Here is an 18,619-nt window from a genome sequence, read left to right as displayed (position 1 = left end):
AGAATTGCTCAATGGCACGATGGCACACGGGTTGTCAGATGAGTGTTTTTGTTTTTGAAGCATTTCAGTCGCTTGAGCGAAAATGTGCGAATTTAGTGAAGAAGAGGAAGTTTTCCTCCCGTACACTACTACAGCCTCAATTAATTCGGCCACCATCTCATTTGACCACGAAATCCTAGATCTAGAAGTTTATGAAGAAATATAAAATGTAGATCGAACACATTTTTGTTTAGCTTTTACCACTAGGTAGTTACTTTAGATATTAGCACTACTTTTTATCACAATTTAATCACGAATAAATTGGTGAGAAAATTGTGGCACAAAAACTACCCGAATGACAGCACTAAAGTAGTACCTGATGAAAATTTAATGAGCAAATTTTGCTCATAAATTTGCTCACTTCTCATTAATTTGCTCATTAATTATCAATCGTATTTATGCTATTTTAATCTATTTAAACCAATTTTTGTGACTCGAGTCCACTTTTTTATCACTAAATGAATCGACTTCTAAAAGCTCTTGACGAAAATTGCACATTAAAATTTTAATGTGAAATTCTCTAGTGTGATACCACATTTAAAAATAGGAGAAAAAATCCAATTTCAAAGGTACGCCATTGAAAAAGCGCCCCACTTCTCCCCAAACACAACCGTAAAATATATTAAAATTAAATTGGAGTCTGTAAGATGCCCAAAGTAGACAAAGTGTAATAAAATTATGGGAAAAATTTATATCGCCAAATCAATTTACTGTTTTAGAGAAGAAACCCAAAACAATAAATGTTTCTCAGATTCACAATTAAAAGGATATTTGTTCAGAAGATTTATTGATAAAGCAGAGAGAAGAAAACAATTTCCTTTCTTGCTAAGGAACGATTAAATGTTTTGAGGAAAAAAAATAAATAAATAAACTAGAGTATCTTAAAAGAAATATTAACCTGTTGATAGTGTGAAATGACTGCTAATTGATTGGCTTGATTCGGATCGAATGAAACTATATCGGAAATGCCTAAACAACTAAATCTCACTCGTCTCCCCGTAATGATGATTTTTGTAGGATCTAGCGTTCTATAAACAGAAATACCATCAATATCTCCTCATCAAAAAAATAGCAATCTAATCATTTATTAATAAGACAGAAATAGCTACTGTTATCAACTCACCTGCATGCTAAACCTGACTGATGTATTGCACGGAGACCTGCTGTTAGTTGCATAATTATGAACCAAATTTCATTTTCTGCCAACATTGGACCATTGACGGTCCTCTGGAGAGAGCTCTTGTGACTGAAAGGACGCGCTTCACCCGAAAATGGATCTGTATATCCATTCGTCTCGACGGTTGGTGTAAAATACTTAGAAAGGAGTGTCTGAGAACCAGGATGGTAGTCATAGACCAGCACAAGAGCTACAATAAAAAAATTACCCATTTTGATATTTTTAAAACTCTGTATTGATTAATTTTATTTGATTAATAGCACTTACAATGATCTCCAAATGCCTTTGTCGTAAATACTTCTCGCAATTGGACCACATTAGAATGTTGCAGTTTTTTCCACATTTCCACCACACTCATACATTTTGTGGATTGCAGACGGAAACCTGCAGAGCAGTGGAGACCAAATTTGTAATTTAGAAACCACAATTCTTTGAATTTCTTTAATAACTGTTACTATTTCAATTTTTCCAAGAAAGTAGAGTTTTAAAAATAAGCCCCGCCTACAAAAATAATTTGGTCACGCCCTTTTCATGTACGGTGGCGACATTACTTGTGGCCTCTGTCTTTACTTTAATGTCCCAAAGTTATTTCGGAAAAGCTCAAAATTAAATATATTTGATGTGTTTTAAATAATATCCCATCGCATTTATTTTGGTTTTCGGAATCATTTTCTGCCGAAAATTGCGGCGAGGCCATAAGTAAAGACATTCCGCAAGTAATGCCGCCACCCTCCCATGATCATTTTAAAACTTTTGGTCCGGCATACTATAGGCTAAATAATCATCTTAGGCCTAAAAGCTCCACCCATAAATCCTTTCGTTTGTGCGGATTTGAAGTTAAAAAAAGGGGTGGCAAAGCGTCCCAGGCTTTCGAAATGGTCGAACTCGTGACTTCGCATCATTTACCGCTTACCGGTTCTCAACCGATTTGAACCGATTCATAAATCTCTCAAAAAATCCCACAAAATAGTCCTAAAAGTAATAGGATTGATTTTCAGACAAAAATTTTTTATCGGTTATGAACCGGTTCATTACCGATTCAAAACCGATTGGAACCGGTTCAGTTTTATAGAAAATTCCAAGACCTTTCCAACGACCCCAAACATGACCCCATTCGCTTGATAAATGCGTTCTATAGGGATTTTTTAACCTTTGACCTTGAAAAATCGTTATTAGGAATGATTCAACGCTATTTTCGTATAAGGACGAAATGTCCGCCTGGATAATCTCTAAAACATATTCAAAAATGAAAAAAATCGCACGATTCGTTTTCGAGCAATTCCAAAAAACATGGTTTTAGGGGAAGGGGAGGGTGGGGGTAAAATGAGGAGCATGTTAACGATCCTTGGGTCGACTTATGGGGGGATCCCCCGAAAGTCCCAAGTCTCTATCTCTAACCGTTTGACCTCTAGAGCTGGCGCAAGTTAGACGGACAGACGGACAAATAGCATGACGATATTTCTCAGAAATCGTCTGAAACGTGAAGATTTTTTTTCACAAAAGTGGTCTCCGAGGGGTGGAAGGTGGAAATTTTTGGGGGGTGAAAAAATCGAGGAATTATATACTGCTCTCTCCGTAGAGTTCGAGCAGTAAAAGATGATGTTTCTTTCCAATTTGCTTCAATTTGCTAAAGAATTGTTTGTTAAAAAAAAACAACAGATCGCGAAGTCATGCTCACTTATACGTATGATATGTTCCCCTGATTCTTATTTTTTTCGTTCTCCGTTAAAATAAATGAAGGGAACCACCAACAAGGAATAATAGTAGGCTAATTCGAAGTGAATTGAATTTGGAGACTTCGTTTTGTTTTTATATTTTGTATTTTTCATGTTCGTATTTCACATTTCGTATTTGTAGTACTTTGTATTTTGGAAAAATTCGTATTTTACATTTTGTCTGACAAAATGTTGTAAGCTAGATCAAAGTCAAAATTTAGAAAATTTAATAGATTTAGATAGGGGAGACCGGGGAGGTTTGGGACAGGGGTAGTGTGGGACAAGGCGATTTTTTCAATTAATTTTTGAAATAAATGGTATTTAACCATTACTGTATCGTAGGCAATATTGAGATGTATCTTGACTAAAAGAATGGATATCCTCAGTTTTATTGTTTTAATTCTATGAACGTTTTTTTAAAAATTGATAAAAATCGTATATTTTGACGTCTCAGTTTTCCTCTTTGTATTTTATATCAGCGATATATAATCAAAACTTTTTTATCTCATTAGGTAGCAGTGTAATCTTGTAACATATTTTTATAAAAGTTTCAGAGATTATACGCTTTTGTTTTTTACATAAAGGTTTTAAAACCAAAACTACACGTGGGGATGTTTGGGACACCTGAAAGGGGATGAATGGGACGTTGATTTTCGACAAGATTGTAGGTGGTATGCAATTGTTTATTGTCAAAATGAAGAGTAATGCCCAGTTTCTACTGGAAATCTCCCTCTTGTGCAAAATTTATCAGTGCAGCAGATTTCTCTAACTACAGGGACAATTAAACCATCATTGTCTTGGGAATCAATAATTCCTTCTCAGAGGATATTCGATCTTTGCCCAATCTAGTTAAAAACTATTTTTTTCGAAAATTTCTCGAACAAGTTCTCCAGAAAAGGCAAGGCGAGAGATAATTCAGAGAAATAATGAGAAAACAGGTACAATGCAGTTGTCGTAAAATCAAACAGGAATCCGTCAATGAGTTCAATACTAAGAGTTGCAAGAAAATCTACTCGCCTGAGCAATTTGATAATCATGATTGCAATATTTAGAATAAAAAAAGAAAAGAAAGGTAGATGGAAAATAAGAAGAAAATACTTTAAATAATTGATTGACAATAAATGACTCTACTGTACAAATAAAATTGATATTAATTTCTAAGTGTAAATAAAAGATGAAACATTTTTATTTCTATCAGAAATATTTTTAATCTGGTATTTAAAATTAATTAACGTGTTCCAGTAATACAAATTATGCGAGAAAAAACGCGTCCCAAACATCACCTATTGCGTCCCATACTGCCCCACATCGGGGAGGTTTGGGACAAAGCGTCAAGTAAAATGTTTTATCTTTTCCAAGAAAACTCAGTTGTTTCCCAAGTTCTATCAAGTACTTTTTATAAAGTCAATACCCATAAGTATCCTATAGACCGCATAAAATTGTAATACATAATCGTGGTTTTTTGGAATAGTGTCTTAAAGTCAAAACATGAAAAAGTGTCCCAAACCTCCCCGGTCTCCCCTATTATGAAATCAAAAACTCAAGATAATGTATTGCGATCCTGATATGCAAGACCGGTGCCGGCCATAATTCCAAAAGCCAAAGTCCTGAAAGCCAAAATCCTGAAAACCAAAATCCCGAAAGCCAAAATCCTTCAAAGCTAAAATCCTGAATATCCCGATAAATGGTCAAAATATTAAAAGGGACGAAATTCTACGGAAGATAGTGTGTAGATTAATTTCCCAAAACACAGAAAATTTCCCTTTGTCAGAAGCGCAGGTCCATATGAGTAGCTATAACACTTTTAAGAATTTTGGACTTTGGTATTCGGGATTTCGGAATTTGTGATTTCGACCCATTTGGGATTTTGAATTTTCGGCGTTTAACTCTTTCGCGTCCATAGGGTCATATATGACCCGGGGAAAAAAGTTTCTTTTTGGCTATTTACATTAATTGAAATCTAACTGGAGTCTTGAGAAAATGAGCCAAGAATCTTAGGGTGGAATAACCGGCTATCGCCATGTTTAGGAAAAAATTAAATTCATTTAATCATAACTTTTGAATCCTTGTTACAAGATAAGTCAAATTTGACACAAAGTTACTTAGATGTATTGGCTCTAGATACGTGAAAACAATAATCCTAGAACATAACGCTGGACTACTTAAAAAACTAATTTTTATTAATAATGCAAAAATAACCATTTCGTCGCCACTTTTTACCACTTTTCGCCAGTTTTGTAAAATTTGTAACCACTTCTCGCCACCCACTTGAAAAGAACCACACTCGGTTATTTTAGGCAAAGCTATGAAAAGAATACATTCACCATTTCTCTTTCCTTGTGATCACTTTATTTTTACTCACTTTAAATGATTTTTCTTCACTTTTCTTTGAGAAATCAAATTATGGGGCTTTTGCAGAAAGTAAACAATGCAGATTTGACAACTGAGAATGTACGAAGTGAAGTTAGCGTCGCCTATTGAAAAGATATGGCGACAGGTGGTAAAATCAATTCCAGAATATTACCACTTCTCGCCATGCCTCATTTTTATACAAAAATAATATAAAATGAAATATTAATTGACTAAATACAAATTTTATGCATTCCACAAGTGCAATTAAATATTCAATAGACAAATTATTTACCCAAATAGGTATTTTTGGACTGATGAAAATTTGACGACACTTAGTACATTTGGTAAGAGATGTTGGTTTCGATGCACTTGCTTAAAATATTGCTCTAAAAAGTGATCAAAATCGTGAATCCAAAACGAATAATTATTATTTTTCGATTCTATGCGTAGAAGCAGAAACAATACAAAAAAATTGCGACTCATTTATTTCATAAATTGCGAAAAATAGCGATTTCAATGTAAGTGGCGAGAAGTGGGGCACTGGCGAGAACTGGTGATTCCACCCTACATCCTTCTATTATGATGTCGTGCACGAACAGATAGATTTCAATTAATGTAAATACCCAAAAAAACTTTTTTCCCCGAGTTATGACATTACCCTATGGACGCGAAAGAGTTAAGGATTTTGACCCATTCAAAATTTAGGATTTCGGGATTTTGGCCCACTTGGAATTTTCGGCGTTTAAGGATTTTGACCCATTCAGTATTTTGGCTTGCGGGATTTTGGCTTTTCGAGATTTTGGATATTCGTGATTTTGACCCATTTGAGATTTTGACCCATTCGGAATTCTGAATTTTCGGCGTTAAAGGATTTTGACCTATTCAGATTTTTGGCTATTCGGGATTTCGATCCATTCAGGATTTTGGCTATCGGGATTTTGGATTTTCGAGATTTTCAATATTCGTGATTTCGACCCATTCGGGATTTTGGTTTTCAGAATTTTGGCATTTGGTATTTTCACTCATTTGGTATTTTGAATTTTCGGCGTTTAAGGATTTTGACCTATTCAGGATTTTGGCTATTCAGGATTTCGACCCTTTGGACCTATTCAGAATTTTTGCTTTTGGGATTTTGGATTTTCGGAATTTTGAATATTCGTGATTTCGACCCATTATTCGGGATTTTGGTTTTCAGAATTTTGGTGTTTGGCATTTTGACCCATTCGGGATTTTGCATTTTTGGCGTTTAAGGATTTTGACCCATTTAGGATTTTGGCTTTTAGGGATTTTGGATATTCGTGAGTTCGACCCATTTGAGATTTTGACCCATTCGGAATTCTGAATTTTCGGCGTTAAAGGATTTTGACCTATTCAGATTTTTGGCTATTCGGGATTTCGATCCATTCAGGATTTTGGCTATCGGGATTTTGGATTTTCGAGATTTTCAATATTCGTGATTTCGACCCATTCGGGATTTTGGTTTTCAGAATTTGGCGTTTGAGATTTTGACCCATTTGGGATTTTGAATTTTCGATATTTAAGGATTTTGACCCATTCAGGATTTTGGCTATTCGGGATTTCGACCCATTCAGTATTTTGGCTTTTAAGGTTTTTGGATATTCCTGAGTTTGACCCATTTGGGATTTTAACCCATTCGGGTTTTGAATTTGCGGCGTTTAAGGATTTTGACCTATTTGAGATTTTGGCTTTCGGGATTTTGGTGTTTGGGTTTTGGCCCACTCGGGATTTTGGATTTTCGGCGTTTAAAGATTTTGACCCATTCAGGATCTTGGCTATTCGGAATTTCATTCCATTTAGTATTTTGGCTTTCGGGATTTTGGCTTTTCGGGATTTTGGATATTCGTGATTTTGACCCATTCGGGATTTTGGTTTTCATGACTTTGGTGGTCAGGATTTTGATTCATTCGGTGTTTTGGCTTTTGGAAAAAATATCTTGTGACTTTTAGACATTTTGAAACATTAAAACCTAGATTTTGAGTATAAGAACAGCATTTCAAATAGAAAGTGTTTCGAATAAAAGAAAAATGGTGTGTTGTACATGATAATTGGTTTTGATCTTGGCTAAAATTTTGGTTATACCCAGGGTACCCAGTCACATTCGTTGAATTGAGTTATAAGTCTTACAATTAAATTAAACTATTTCAAACGTAAAAAATGATATAAAATAGATGAAAGGGGCCATTCTAAAAACTGGAATTCAGGGCATTTTGAATTTTCGAATTTAATTTTTCGATTTTCTCGAAAATATTTATCTAGAAAGGGGTTGAAAAGAAAAAAGTGTTAGATTTAATAAAGTAAGAAAAGGATACTCACCATGAATTCGACGCAAGAAATATTTGACACCTGTATTGCTGTGGGTGGCTTTGTAGGACGACGCGGGCACCGGGAGTTTCAGATTGACCGCCATTGCTTCCAACGGACATAATCCGTGGTAATTGTCAACTTCGAGTGGTAGTTCAATACCACCAGTATCCATGGTATTACTGATGGCATTTCTAGCCTGAATACTGCTTCGCATCTCTGCCGGCATAAAAAATGCCGACGATAGGAGGGTCTTGGGCTGTAAACTGAGTACACTGGACGCTGGTCCAGGGTACACATGGCCCGGATGTGAGTAGGACAGGCTCATTTGAGCACTGTTATGATGTCCGTATCGTCCATTGGTGTCTGAACTTGTGGAACTGCAAGCTTGACTTGTGGTTGTTTGTGCGGCAGCCACGGCGGCTGCAGCTGGATAGAAATACGTTGTACCACCAACATTCTCCTGATGGATCGCAGTTGTTGGTGGTGGTGAGGGTTGTGGGGTGAGTCGTGGTGAGTCATTTGTACTCTGTGGAGAGTCACCTCGGATCAAGTTACGACTCTTGATAGGTGTCACAGCATTGTACACGGTGGAAGGGCACGATGCCCCTAACACAGATGTTGGCTTAGCCACAATCGGTGGCACCACGACTCCCCCACTTGATCCACCGCTCCCATTAGCGATCACAGATGAATACGGAGAGTAGAAGCTCGGTGATGAATTGAGACGTGGAATGAATTCAGGAGATTGGGGTGTTACCTAATGAACACATTCAAAATTCAAATATTTCCCTTCTTTCAATCACAACAAAATTAACTGCACCAAAAAGCATTGGACTTCTTTTTTTCTTAAGGGCATCTCATTGAATATATTTACAATAAATACACTTGTTATTTCTCAAGGGATTTTTAAAATTAAATATCTCAGTGAAAATTTGCAGAATTTTACGAATTACAAGACTGAATATCCTTATAAGCCGGAATTAGTATGATATTTACAAGGTTTTTAGAGATAACTTATTGCAAAATTGTCCCTTTAAAAGGGATGGCAAAGCGTCCCAGCTTTGCGGAGTGCTCAAACGCACTAGATTGTGCTCTTTGTGAATTACAATCTTCGCTTAATTTTTGTATTAATAGAGAATTTGACATTTAAAGAAAATGTATTAATAAAGAATTTCACTTTTAAACTTTAAGGAACATTAATCTATTACCAAGTTCCCAAATAATTTTGGAGTAGGGTAAATGTCCTAATTCAAAACTATTTCTAGACGCTTTAACTTTGACAAAAGATTCAACACTTTAAGTTCATATTTTTTTTCTGAAGAGAATTACATAAATTTGCTCCTTGACTCCACTAGAATGTTACTGTTTAGTGAAAATTCTTTAGATATAATTTGAAAACTTCTTAAATACAAGAAAAATACGATAGCGTAAAATGCTTCTATTGGAAACATATTAATCTAAATGGAGACAAGGGAAAGTTTCTAATTGGAGACAAACAGTGTAAGTGAAACCGCGACGAAAGGCTTCCAAAACCTTGTTGAGTTGCTCTTGAGTGCAGGACGCAGGATTTGTTCTTATTCCTGGTCTTTTCTCCTTTCCCATCTAAAACAATAAGAAAATCTCTCCAAAAAAATCATATTTCCGGGGTTTCCTATTGAAGCATTTGCAGACACTCCAGAAAAACCCTTTTTGTTCACGAAATAGGTAATTATTTCATTTGAAAACTTCACGTACCGTTAACAATAAAGATTAGCACTTAATTTAACTAAAATTAGCCAGAAATATGACATAAATATTAAACAAAACGAATAAACAACAGACACCTCATTGTGTTTTTCATTGGAAAACAAGGTCGATCGATAAAAAATTCGATGGTGAAAAGGTACACTTTTAATTTTTCTGATAAATTAACAAATTAAAATTTGTGAATATGAATGGATTTTTGCTTTATTTGGAGCAAAATTAACTAAATAATGAAACTGTGATATAGAAAGTATATAAATATAATAATTTAGTACTGTATTTATCATGAAAACAATGACGTTTCCATTTGGAATAGAGAAAAATATCCATTTGGAGCAAGTTTTGAATTAGCTTAATTTACCTTACTTAAACATTTGGCCTTCGAAAATTCGATATCGAAATTCTTTTCAGCGACAGTATGGGTAAAATGTTCACGTGATAGGTATTTCTAAAACATTTCCGAAAATAAAAGAAATAATTGAAAGTTTTCGAAAAGAACTAAAAATATGGTTTTGGAGCGGTAAGAGGTATTTTACCGGGACCTATGGGGGTCACCGAAGGTTTTGGAAAGCGATATCTGTTACAGTTTGGCCTATAGCCATGTAACAAACTTTCGGATAGATTAATATAACATCCTGAATAAAGTTATATCAGCTTGCTGTACTTTATTGATTCACTGATGCAATTGGATTGGATATTTAAAAATTTTCCCACTACCTAAACTTTGATCTTCGAAAATTCGACATTGAAATTGTTTTCGAACATAAGTAAGGACAAAATATTCATCTTGACTACCTCCAAAATTTATTCGAAAATGAAAAAGATCTAGGAGCCATATACAAAATAAACCAAAAAAACATGGTTTTGGAGGAGAAGCAGAGGATGAAAAAAGGGAAGAAAAGTCTAGAAATTTATTAGCGGTCACCAAAGATTAGAAGTGGCACTCTAATAGAGCACTCGTTTTATGATGCAAGTGCCCCGGGTTCGAATCCCCTTTAGGTCACCAGGAACTTTTCTGATGTCAAAAGTGTTCGGATTCGGATTGTATCCAGTGAGCTTCACTGCACTTGATTCCGCGGGGCATGAGACTGACAACCTCATCCCGTATAAGAAAAGAAAACCTCCTGTGTCTAGAAATGCTCTTGCAGGAAGGCCTAGTTCCATCATGGAATGTTGTGCCAGCATTATTATTTATTAATTAATGACTAAAAGTTGATTTTTTATACCATTTAAACTCCATGTCGGCGACAAATTCGAGAAAACGGATTAAATTTATGTAGGCACTGTTCTTACTTTGAGTTCCAGTAGTAAAAAGGAGTGTCAAAGCGTTTCATGTTTTTTAATGTTCTCAAACTTACGAGAAAATAGTTCTAAGTATCGCTATTTCTTTTTTATTCGGAAAATCAATTTTTGAAAATTGATCAAGATTGTACTTGAAAATCATTGACCTGGAACTTTAATACAATTTCAATATATTATTCGTTATGACATAAATTTAGAGAAATTTGTGAGTTCATTACCGATTAAAAAGGATTCTGTCGCATTTAGAATTTCAAGACCTTTCAAATAAACACAAATTTGGTCAAATTCGTTCAAAAATAAAATCTTCGAAGTGATTGACCACGGTCTGTAAAAAGTAAAAATAGCGATTTAATCTGTCATAGGAGTCTATAGTTAAAATGTTCAGCAGGACTACCTACAAAACTTATCCGAAAATCATTGAAAAAGCTTGAAACAATTTTGAGAAAATTTAGAAAAACCTTCTTGGGGATAGGCAACGGTTGAGTGGGAAGGAGGAAAAAATAATTACATCAATTTCGAGATATCATCACTTTAAGAGGGGTCATCGAAGATTGGGAATCGATATGTCTTATTGTCCTTTAGGTCGGTCAGAAAACCAAATAGGTGAGATTATGCAAGAATCATATCTAAAATCTGTGAAAAAGAGTATTTTCAAAAATAAATCTATTACCGATACTTAAACGATCCATTACTGATTAGCAACAGTGCTGTAAGGTTTGCAATTTAAAGACCTTACAGATAAATTCAAATTTGATCGAATCTAATTCGATATTGGATAATTCAAGATGGCGATTTTCAGCCAACAAAATGTTCAGCTGTACTACTAAAAAATATTTGAAAATTTAATAAGCCAACGTTAGAGAACAAACGGGATGCGAATTTTGATTTCACGAAATTTTGTCAGATCTGACAGGTATGTCGGATATATTAAATTTGGATTTTTGTTTGAAAGGTTTTGATTTGCAATGGATCCCATTTGGCAATGAATCAGCAAAGTAACGGTGATAGATTTATTTTTGAAAATATATTTTTTTGGTAGATTTTTGGGCTTATTACTAATCTAGGAAACAAACTGAAAAAGTTAATGATCTCCGGTCGGTTTGTTTAGTAATCAAATTATTTCCAAAGTGCTATTTTTGACATACTTCATCAAATATAATCTATATATATGTTTAACCTAGGTTATACCAAGATCTAAAATTAGAAAGAAAGAGTTAATCTATTTGAAATCTCAACTATAGAATTTCTATTGATTTTTGAACAAAATTTAAGCACTTTGCAAACCTTGAATTGCTGTTAAAAAAATTAAGTTGTAATTTTCAACTCAAAATTTAGTATTTTTTTTAATTTGCATTTTTTAAATTATTTTTTACAAGTGTATTGACTACATTTAGTTACACAGCATGCAAATATAAAAAATAACTTTGTATATATTTTTTTCATATGAGATACCCCGTAAAGAATCTTATCTCATCTTTCAATTAAATTAAAAAAGCCATATAAAATACAAAAAAAGGAATGAAATGAATATTGACTTGAACCTGAGTCTTTTTTGTTGAAATTGGCGATTCCAGAGACAGTTTCGTTAAACCCGATGTCAATCCATATGTTGGCGTTGTGACATTTTGTCGACTCTTCAAGATGATTAGCATTTTTAGGTTTTTTTGTTTGTTGTTGAAAAAGGGTGGAAAAATGTAGAGGTATAGCCAAAACCAGAGATACAAAAAAAAAACAATATTTACAACAAAATGTTTGATTGAATTATGTGCACATTACACCATATAAACAGAAAGTGATAATTGTACAATTTAATGTTTGATAAAATTGCATGTAAAATTACCATATAAGTTGCCAATTTACTCTCAGATGGAACACCATTGAGGGGCGAGTAGAAGATTTGATCCATTCTTCTCTATCTTACTCGTGCTGCTTCTTTTCCTTTCGTCTACTGTTTGAAAGCAAATAGAGAGAGAAAAAAATAAGCAATATTAAGTATACGGTAGACATTATACAATTTAGAAGCATAACTAATTTATTCCAGATGAAATTAATTGGATTAGTTGTTCATCAACGTGTTTCATCCACTTTCAATCGCAATCAAACAGTGCAACTGGTGGGAATTTCTTTCTAAATTAAGTTTTGTTTGGATCTTGGTGTCATTGCATTGGTTAAAGTCACAAAGAATGTTAAAGGAAAAATTTTGTTGAAGTGTAAGAGGAAAGCATGGAGAAGATGTTGGGTAAATAAGGAAGAAGGATATGAATCGTCGTCGGTCAGACATGCGCACCGTGCGCACCAAATTTATTCACTCTGTTCTATCTACAGAACATATATATAAAGTACACGTACATAAGGGAAAGTCAACAGTGACAAAAGGTAACAAAATTCAACTCTACACAACTAAAATATATAACTCTTTTTTAGGGAAGTCCAATATGTACGCTTTATGTAATGTTTAATGTACTGTCATTCCAAGAAAAATATTATTTCTAGTCTTTTTTTTTAGTATTTTTTCCAATCTTGATGACGTTGATTTTAACTATCTATATCTATAAGTTGAAGGGGAGAATCTACCTTGGTTCCAAAATGAAATATTTCTTTTCTGTAGAAAGGGTGACAAATTGTTCCATCCTTTAAGGAATGCTTGAACTCATCGTTACATAGATGCTATACCTCAAAAGTAACTTTCCATATCATTTACCTTATGAAAGTTCTTTGTTAATAGTGTTGACGAGTTAAAAGATTGCACTGACATTTTTCCACTAGGCTATTTCTTCTTAAGTTAACCCGTTCATAACCGATTTGAACTGATTTATAAATCACTCAAAACATTGCCTAAAGTAGCTTGGGAGTAATATAATAATTAAATTTCGGATAAAACTTAGTTATCGGTTATTAACCGGTTCATTACTGGTTCAGACAGGGGGGTAGTCAGTTAATTAAAAATTAAAAATTTAAGTAAAAATGTATGGAAAAATGAATGTGGTTATCTCCCTGGGTTCAGAACTGATTGGAACCGGTTCAGTTTTATCGGGAATTCCAAGACTTTTCCAATGAGTCCAAAGATGATACCATTCAGTTGAGAAATTCGCTTTCTAGTGCTTCTTAACCCTTTGACTTTGAAAAAAACCCGTTTTTAAAGAATGATTCAACGGCATTTTCGTATAAGGTCGAAATGCCCACCTGGATAATCTTTAAAACATATCCAAAATGACAAAAAAAAATCGCACGACGCGATTTCGAGCGATCCCAAAAACATGATTTTGGAGGGAAAGGAGAGAGGTGAGGGAAAATTGGGGGCATGTTAATCGTCCCAGGGTCGACTTTAGGGGGGGGGGGGGGTCCTGAACATTCCAAGACTATATCTATAATTTTTTGGCCTCAACGCGTAGTAACGCCTCAACGAATAGGCGGACAGATGAACAAACAGCATGACGTCAAAATTCTCAAAACTACAGATTTTCAAAACGTTTTGACGGAAAAACATCTTAAGGGGTAGCAAAGAGTCTTAGCTTTACGAAATGTTCGAATTTTTGACTTACAAGTTGAACCTCGAAAGTAACATTGCATCATTTGTCTTAATGGAGATCTCAGTGGCGCAATAGGCAAGACCGTTGGCTCTTGGGCGGATAGATTTCCGACTTGACTCACAGTTGTGAGTTCGAGTCCCGCCCGGTGCAAAAATCTTGAGTGTCTCTAGAAAAATACATTTTCCCGCAAGGGGATTTCTAGACATGCATTATCACTTTTTCTTATACGGGATGAGGTTGTCAGTCATATGCCCCGTGGAATCAAGTGCAGTGAAGCTCACTGGATATGTAAGTCGAACACCTTTAACGCCAGAAAAATTCTTGGTGACCTAAAGGCGATTCGAACCCGGGACACTTGCATCATAGAGCGAGTCGAGCGAGTGCTCTACCACTTGACCCATTGAATGCCCGATACGATTAATAGTCTATCTTAATATAGGCTTCAGGTCAAAGGTTTAGCAGTCATATGACTAATCTCCTTGTATTACCTTATTGCACACAAGATTTTTGGAACATTTTTGATTTTTGCTTGGAAAAAAATCACTTATTTATAATTTATTAACTTATCATATATTTAACAATTCGACAACTTCGAATACTGCACTGGTCTAAACCTCCAATACAATAAAGACCGGTCAAACTTCTTGAAAAACAATTGAGCTCTACGGTTCGATTATTTAGAATAACTTCTACCACAGCACCATTTTTTAATATACATCAACCAAAAAAAAAATATCGCTTCAGACTTCTGAGTGATTCAACGACCAATCAACCGAATCCTACTCAATGGGTTAAAAATACTTATCTCTTGATAATTTACAAAGGTTGTAAATAAACATTAAATAAAAAATAAATTGAAGTAATAACAAAACGACAGATTTGAAGTAGAAATTTTATCTTGGAAAGACCTGGGTTAATGGTGTCTACACACTAGAAGCAGTTTTCGTCAAAAATTTCCCTTTTTAAAAAATTCTGACGTTTCTGCCTACAAGGATACGGGAAATTTTCTTTAAAAAGACATTTTTTAAAGAAATTTTTACTAGTGTGTAGAGGCCAAGAGATAGAGAACACTGTGATACAATCTTCATACTAGAGAGTCCTTAGTCATGTTCTAGACAGCTTTGAAATTCTCAATCAAAAAGAATTTTACTGGTTTTACCGATAAAGCAAAATTTTCTTAAGAAAATTTTGCTTTATATAAGAAACTAGAGCAGTTTAGCGATATGACTTAAGATGCGGTCTGAAGACTGTAAGTCCGCCAAATGTAAAAATGTAAATTTGATTGTTAGGTTCCTGCTTTACATATAAGTTTAAACCAGTTCAATTCGCAAATATTGTTATATAAAGCTTTTTTTATATTTTTAAACTTTTAATCGATTTTGTATCTGTTAAATCAGGCTATTTACCAGAAAGCTTATAATGAGGTTAAAAAATGAATTCTCAGTAGGTAATTCGTAATCATTTCTAATTCAGAAATTTGAGATTTCCTCACTGTTTCAGATGGGCAAAGAGAAAAAAAAAGACCACACTGAAGTAAAAGCATTAGGGCTCAAATAGACTTATACCCTAGACACACTTATGACTTTAGCCGAGAGACGGCTTAACGTAATTATAAATCAAAATAATCATTTGACTAAATTCCCATCAGTTTTCTCGGCTTAAGTCGACAGATGGATTAGTCATAAACTGATGAATATGTAATCTGAACATTATTTTGATTAAAGTTACTTTAAGCAAGTCGTCTCTTGGTTTAAATCGCAAGTGTGTCTAGGGCATTAGATTGATCCTCGAGAATATTTAGTATGTAATATTTGGCATAAATGATTAATTTCTAAAATGTTATACTCTGAGGACTTTGGAAAATCAATTAGATGTCCTTTGCTTAAATTTCATTTACCTAATCCTTCACTGTCATATTTTGCAACCTAAATATTCTCTAGGTTCAGTCTGAGTCTATTTAAAAAATCTTAAAATTTCTAATTAAAAATTTTTTCCGAATTATCCCATTTTACCTCCACCACGTTTATTCAGGAGTTAGAAAAGTGTCAAAAGAGGGACACTTTCAACGAATCCTTGGTGATTCTTTCATTTTGATCAGTAATTTTTGCATTAAATATTATAATATTTTTACTGATAAATCTTTTACTATAAGGTCTCCACATTATTATTAAAAATTTTCATGCAAATGCAATATTTTCAGGAAATCGGTTGTACGTACATGTGCACGTTTATCGTATTAAAAGTTGTCAAAGTTGCTTCTCTTTTTCAAAACTAATTTAATTTAATTTACTAAAAATTAACTAAATATTTTATTAAGAAATGTGCCTCATATTAGCACCTGTACATTTAAAAACAAATTTTATGTTATGTGGCTGTTTTTGGAAGATAAAACGGGTTATCATACTCTTTCTCATCATCTGTTTCCCATTAATTGTTGGATTTCTTCTTTTTCTAATTGTTTCATCTTGTCTTTTTGCACATGGTGTCTTTCTTTGTCATTATTGCAATCATTCATCCGCGTGTATTGCTCTCAATTGTGAGCAAGTTTTAAAATATTAATTTATCATAGCATTTCATCAAGAAACAGTTCTCCACTTTTTTTTTTACTTTCTACTTTAACTTTTTCACAGATGTCTCTAGAGAAGTGCCACAAAACTGATCCATGGATTGTCATTTTAATTTGAATTAAAAAAATATTGCAAATGTGATTATAATTTTGTCCAAGCAACATTGTATTTGCTTGGATTAAAATTGTAATCAAATTTAACTTTGTTTATTATATAAAATCCACTGAATGAATGAGATTGATAAGAGTGTGTGGAAAAGTTCATCTGTAATCTTATAGACGGAAATCTAGAATTTGCAATAAATCAATGATTATGCACGCGTTACAATTTAAATAGAGTATTGAATTTTTTTTTGTCTTTTAACCATGCAACAATATATAAAAAAATGTAATTTACTTAGTCCCAGATGCAAATAATGTTTCTTTATGCAAATAAAAAGCGCAATCAATAAAATATTTGAGGTGTACTTTTTATAAATTATTCATTACTGGATTTAGTAATATATCAAAAAATTTATAAGAGACAATGCTAAGGTTAATTTAAAATAATAAGAGAAGTATTTTTTTAATATTTAAAAGATTTAGAAGTATTTAGTGTCAATTAATGTCTCTAGAATAAAGGATGTTTCCTATAAATAAAAAATCTATTTTATGTTACTTTTCATATAAACGTTTAGTGTTTTTTTTTCATTATGCCTAGTGCACAATAACATTTGTTTTGTAAACATGTTCTTGACATTTGAATGAGACTGAGTGAGATCTAGATCTAGTCATCTCCTTCACTCTCATAGGAAATTTTGAAAACATGTTTACAAACCAAAGTTGTTGTGTTATATAAATTAATAGAGTATTTTTTTTTCATTTGAGTGAATAAGAAAAATTATGATATCTATTACCCATAAATTTAGTAAATCTTTTAATTATTTTAATAAATATTTTTATGAAATAATCAAAAAAATAAATAAATTTATTTGTTTCGTTGCCTTTAAAAAATCTTTTCAATACAAATTTTTACTATCATAAGCATAATTGAAGAGAAATTAGAATTTAAAAGTTTTACACCACTTGTAAATACGTTTTAGAGCCAAGTAAATTCAAGATAAGGTGGGTTATCATGAATTGTCTTGCAAATCATAAATTGGAAAAGCATAATATAATGATTTACTGATTGAAAATGATTGCCTCTGACTATTTTAATTTTTACTGACCCATCTGCTGATTCAATGAACGAGAATTTTTACCCTTATCGAAATTTATTGATATTATAATAACTTGAAGTCATGAAATCTTTAAATTAATGTCAAGACTATAACTTTTGAAAAATAAACCAAATATAATTATATAACATAAAATAAAATAAAAGAAGATTCAGAAATTTTAATATTTCACTACCTTTATTAAAAATTTCAAGACTTGTTTTGGTTTTAGAATTAATACTAAACCTACCAAGATCCGGTCAAATTGACCGGTTTAAAAACTTTTTATAAATAACACATATTTAAACGGTATAATGTCACTATCAAACTTTATGAAATTTTAAAATATGCACTACTGCGGTCTGTTATTTGACCGAGCGCGCTAGGAAAAACGACCAAAACCGGTTGTAGGTTTAGTGTTGAGGCTCAAGTTGAAAGAGTTCTACCTTCGGATGTCTGAAGCTTCGAACAATTCATTCTTTTCAATATGTTTTTAATGAATTTCAGTTATTATAATATTATATTTTAATATCTAGTCCAATGTTTCAAATATCCTAAAAAGAACCATGGGTCAAATCCATTAGGAACATAGAAAACAATTGATTTGTCGAAAGGTAGTGCATTTTTACCTAATTACGCATTTGTAGGGGTGCTTTGGAAGAAATTTGACTGAT

At 33.2% G+C, this 18,619-nt stretch overlaps 1 protein-coding gene across 4 annotated transcripts in view; it reads right to left on the bottom strand.

Annotated features, from left to right (window-relative positions):
* LOC129801917 (PAN2-PAN3 deadenylation complex subunit PAN3) overlaps positions 1-18,619 on the bottom strand; it is a 36,330-nt gene that overhangs the window by 12,402 nt on the left and 5,309 nt on the right. Inside the window, exons 2-7 of one of the 4 annotated variants that reach the window (XM_055847382.1) lie at positions 12,494-12,601; positions 12,195-12,287; positions 7,618-8,365; positions 1,484-1,600; positions 1,163-1,406; positions 938-1,067 (exon numbers count right to left, since the gene is read on the bottom strand). In XM_055847382.1, coding sequence (XP_055703357.1) covers positions 938-1,067; positions 1,163-1,406; positions 1,484-1,600; positions 7,618-8,365; positions 12,195-12,287; positions 12,494-12,559 — 1,398 coding nt within the window. In that variant the 5' untranslated portion in view covers positions 12,560-12,601. The remainder of the gene's footprint in view (positions 1-937; positions 1,068-1,162; positions 1,407-1,483; positions 1,601-7,617; positions 8,366-12,194; positions 12,288-12,493; positions 12,602-18,619) is intronic. The other 3 variants (XM_055847381.1, XM_055847384.1, XM_055847385.1) reach the window with 3 other exon arrangements.

Source organism: Phlebotomus papatasi, chromosome 2, assembly GCF_024763615.1.
Source record: "Phlebotomus papatasi isolate M1 chromosome 2, Ppap_2.1, whole genome shotgun sequence".
In the NCBI taxonomy this organism is placed as follows: domain Eukaryota; kingdom Metazoa; phylum Arthropoda; class Insecta; order Diptera; family Psychodidae; genus Phlebotomus; species Phlebotomus papatasi.
Note: the sequence above shows the minus strand (reverse complement) of the source record. Positions and strands in the feature narration are given on the sequence as shown.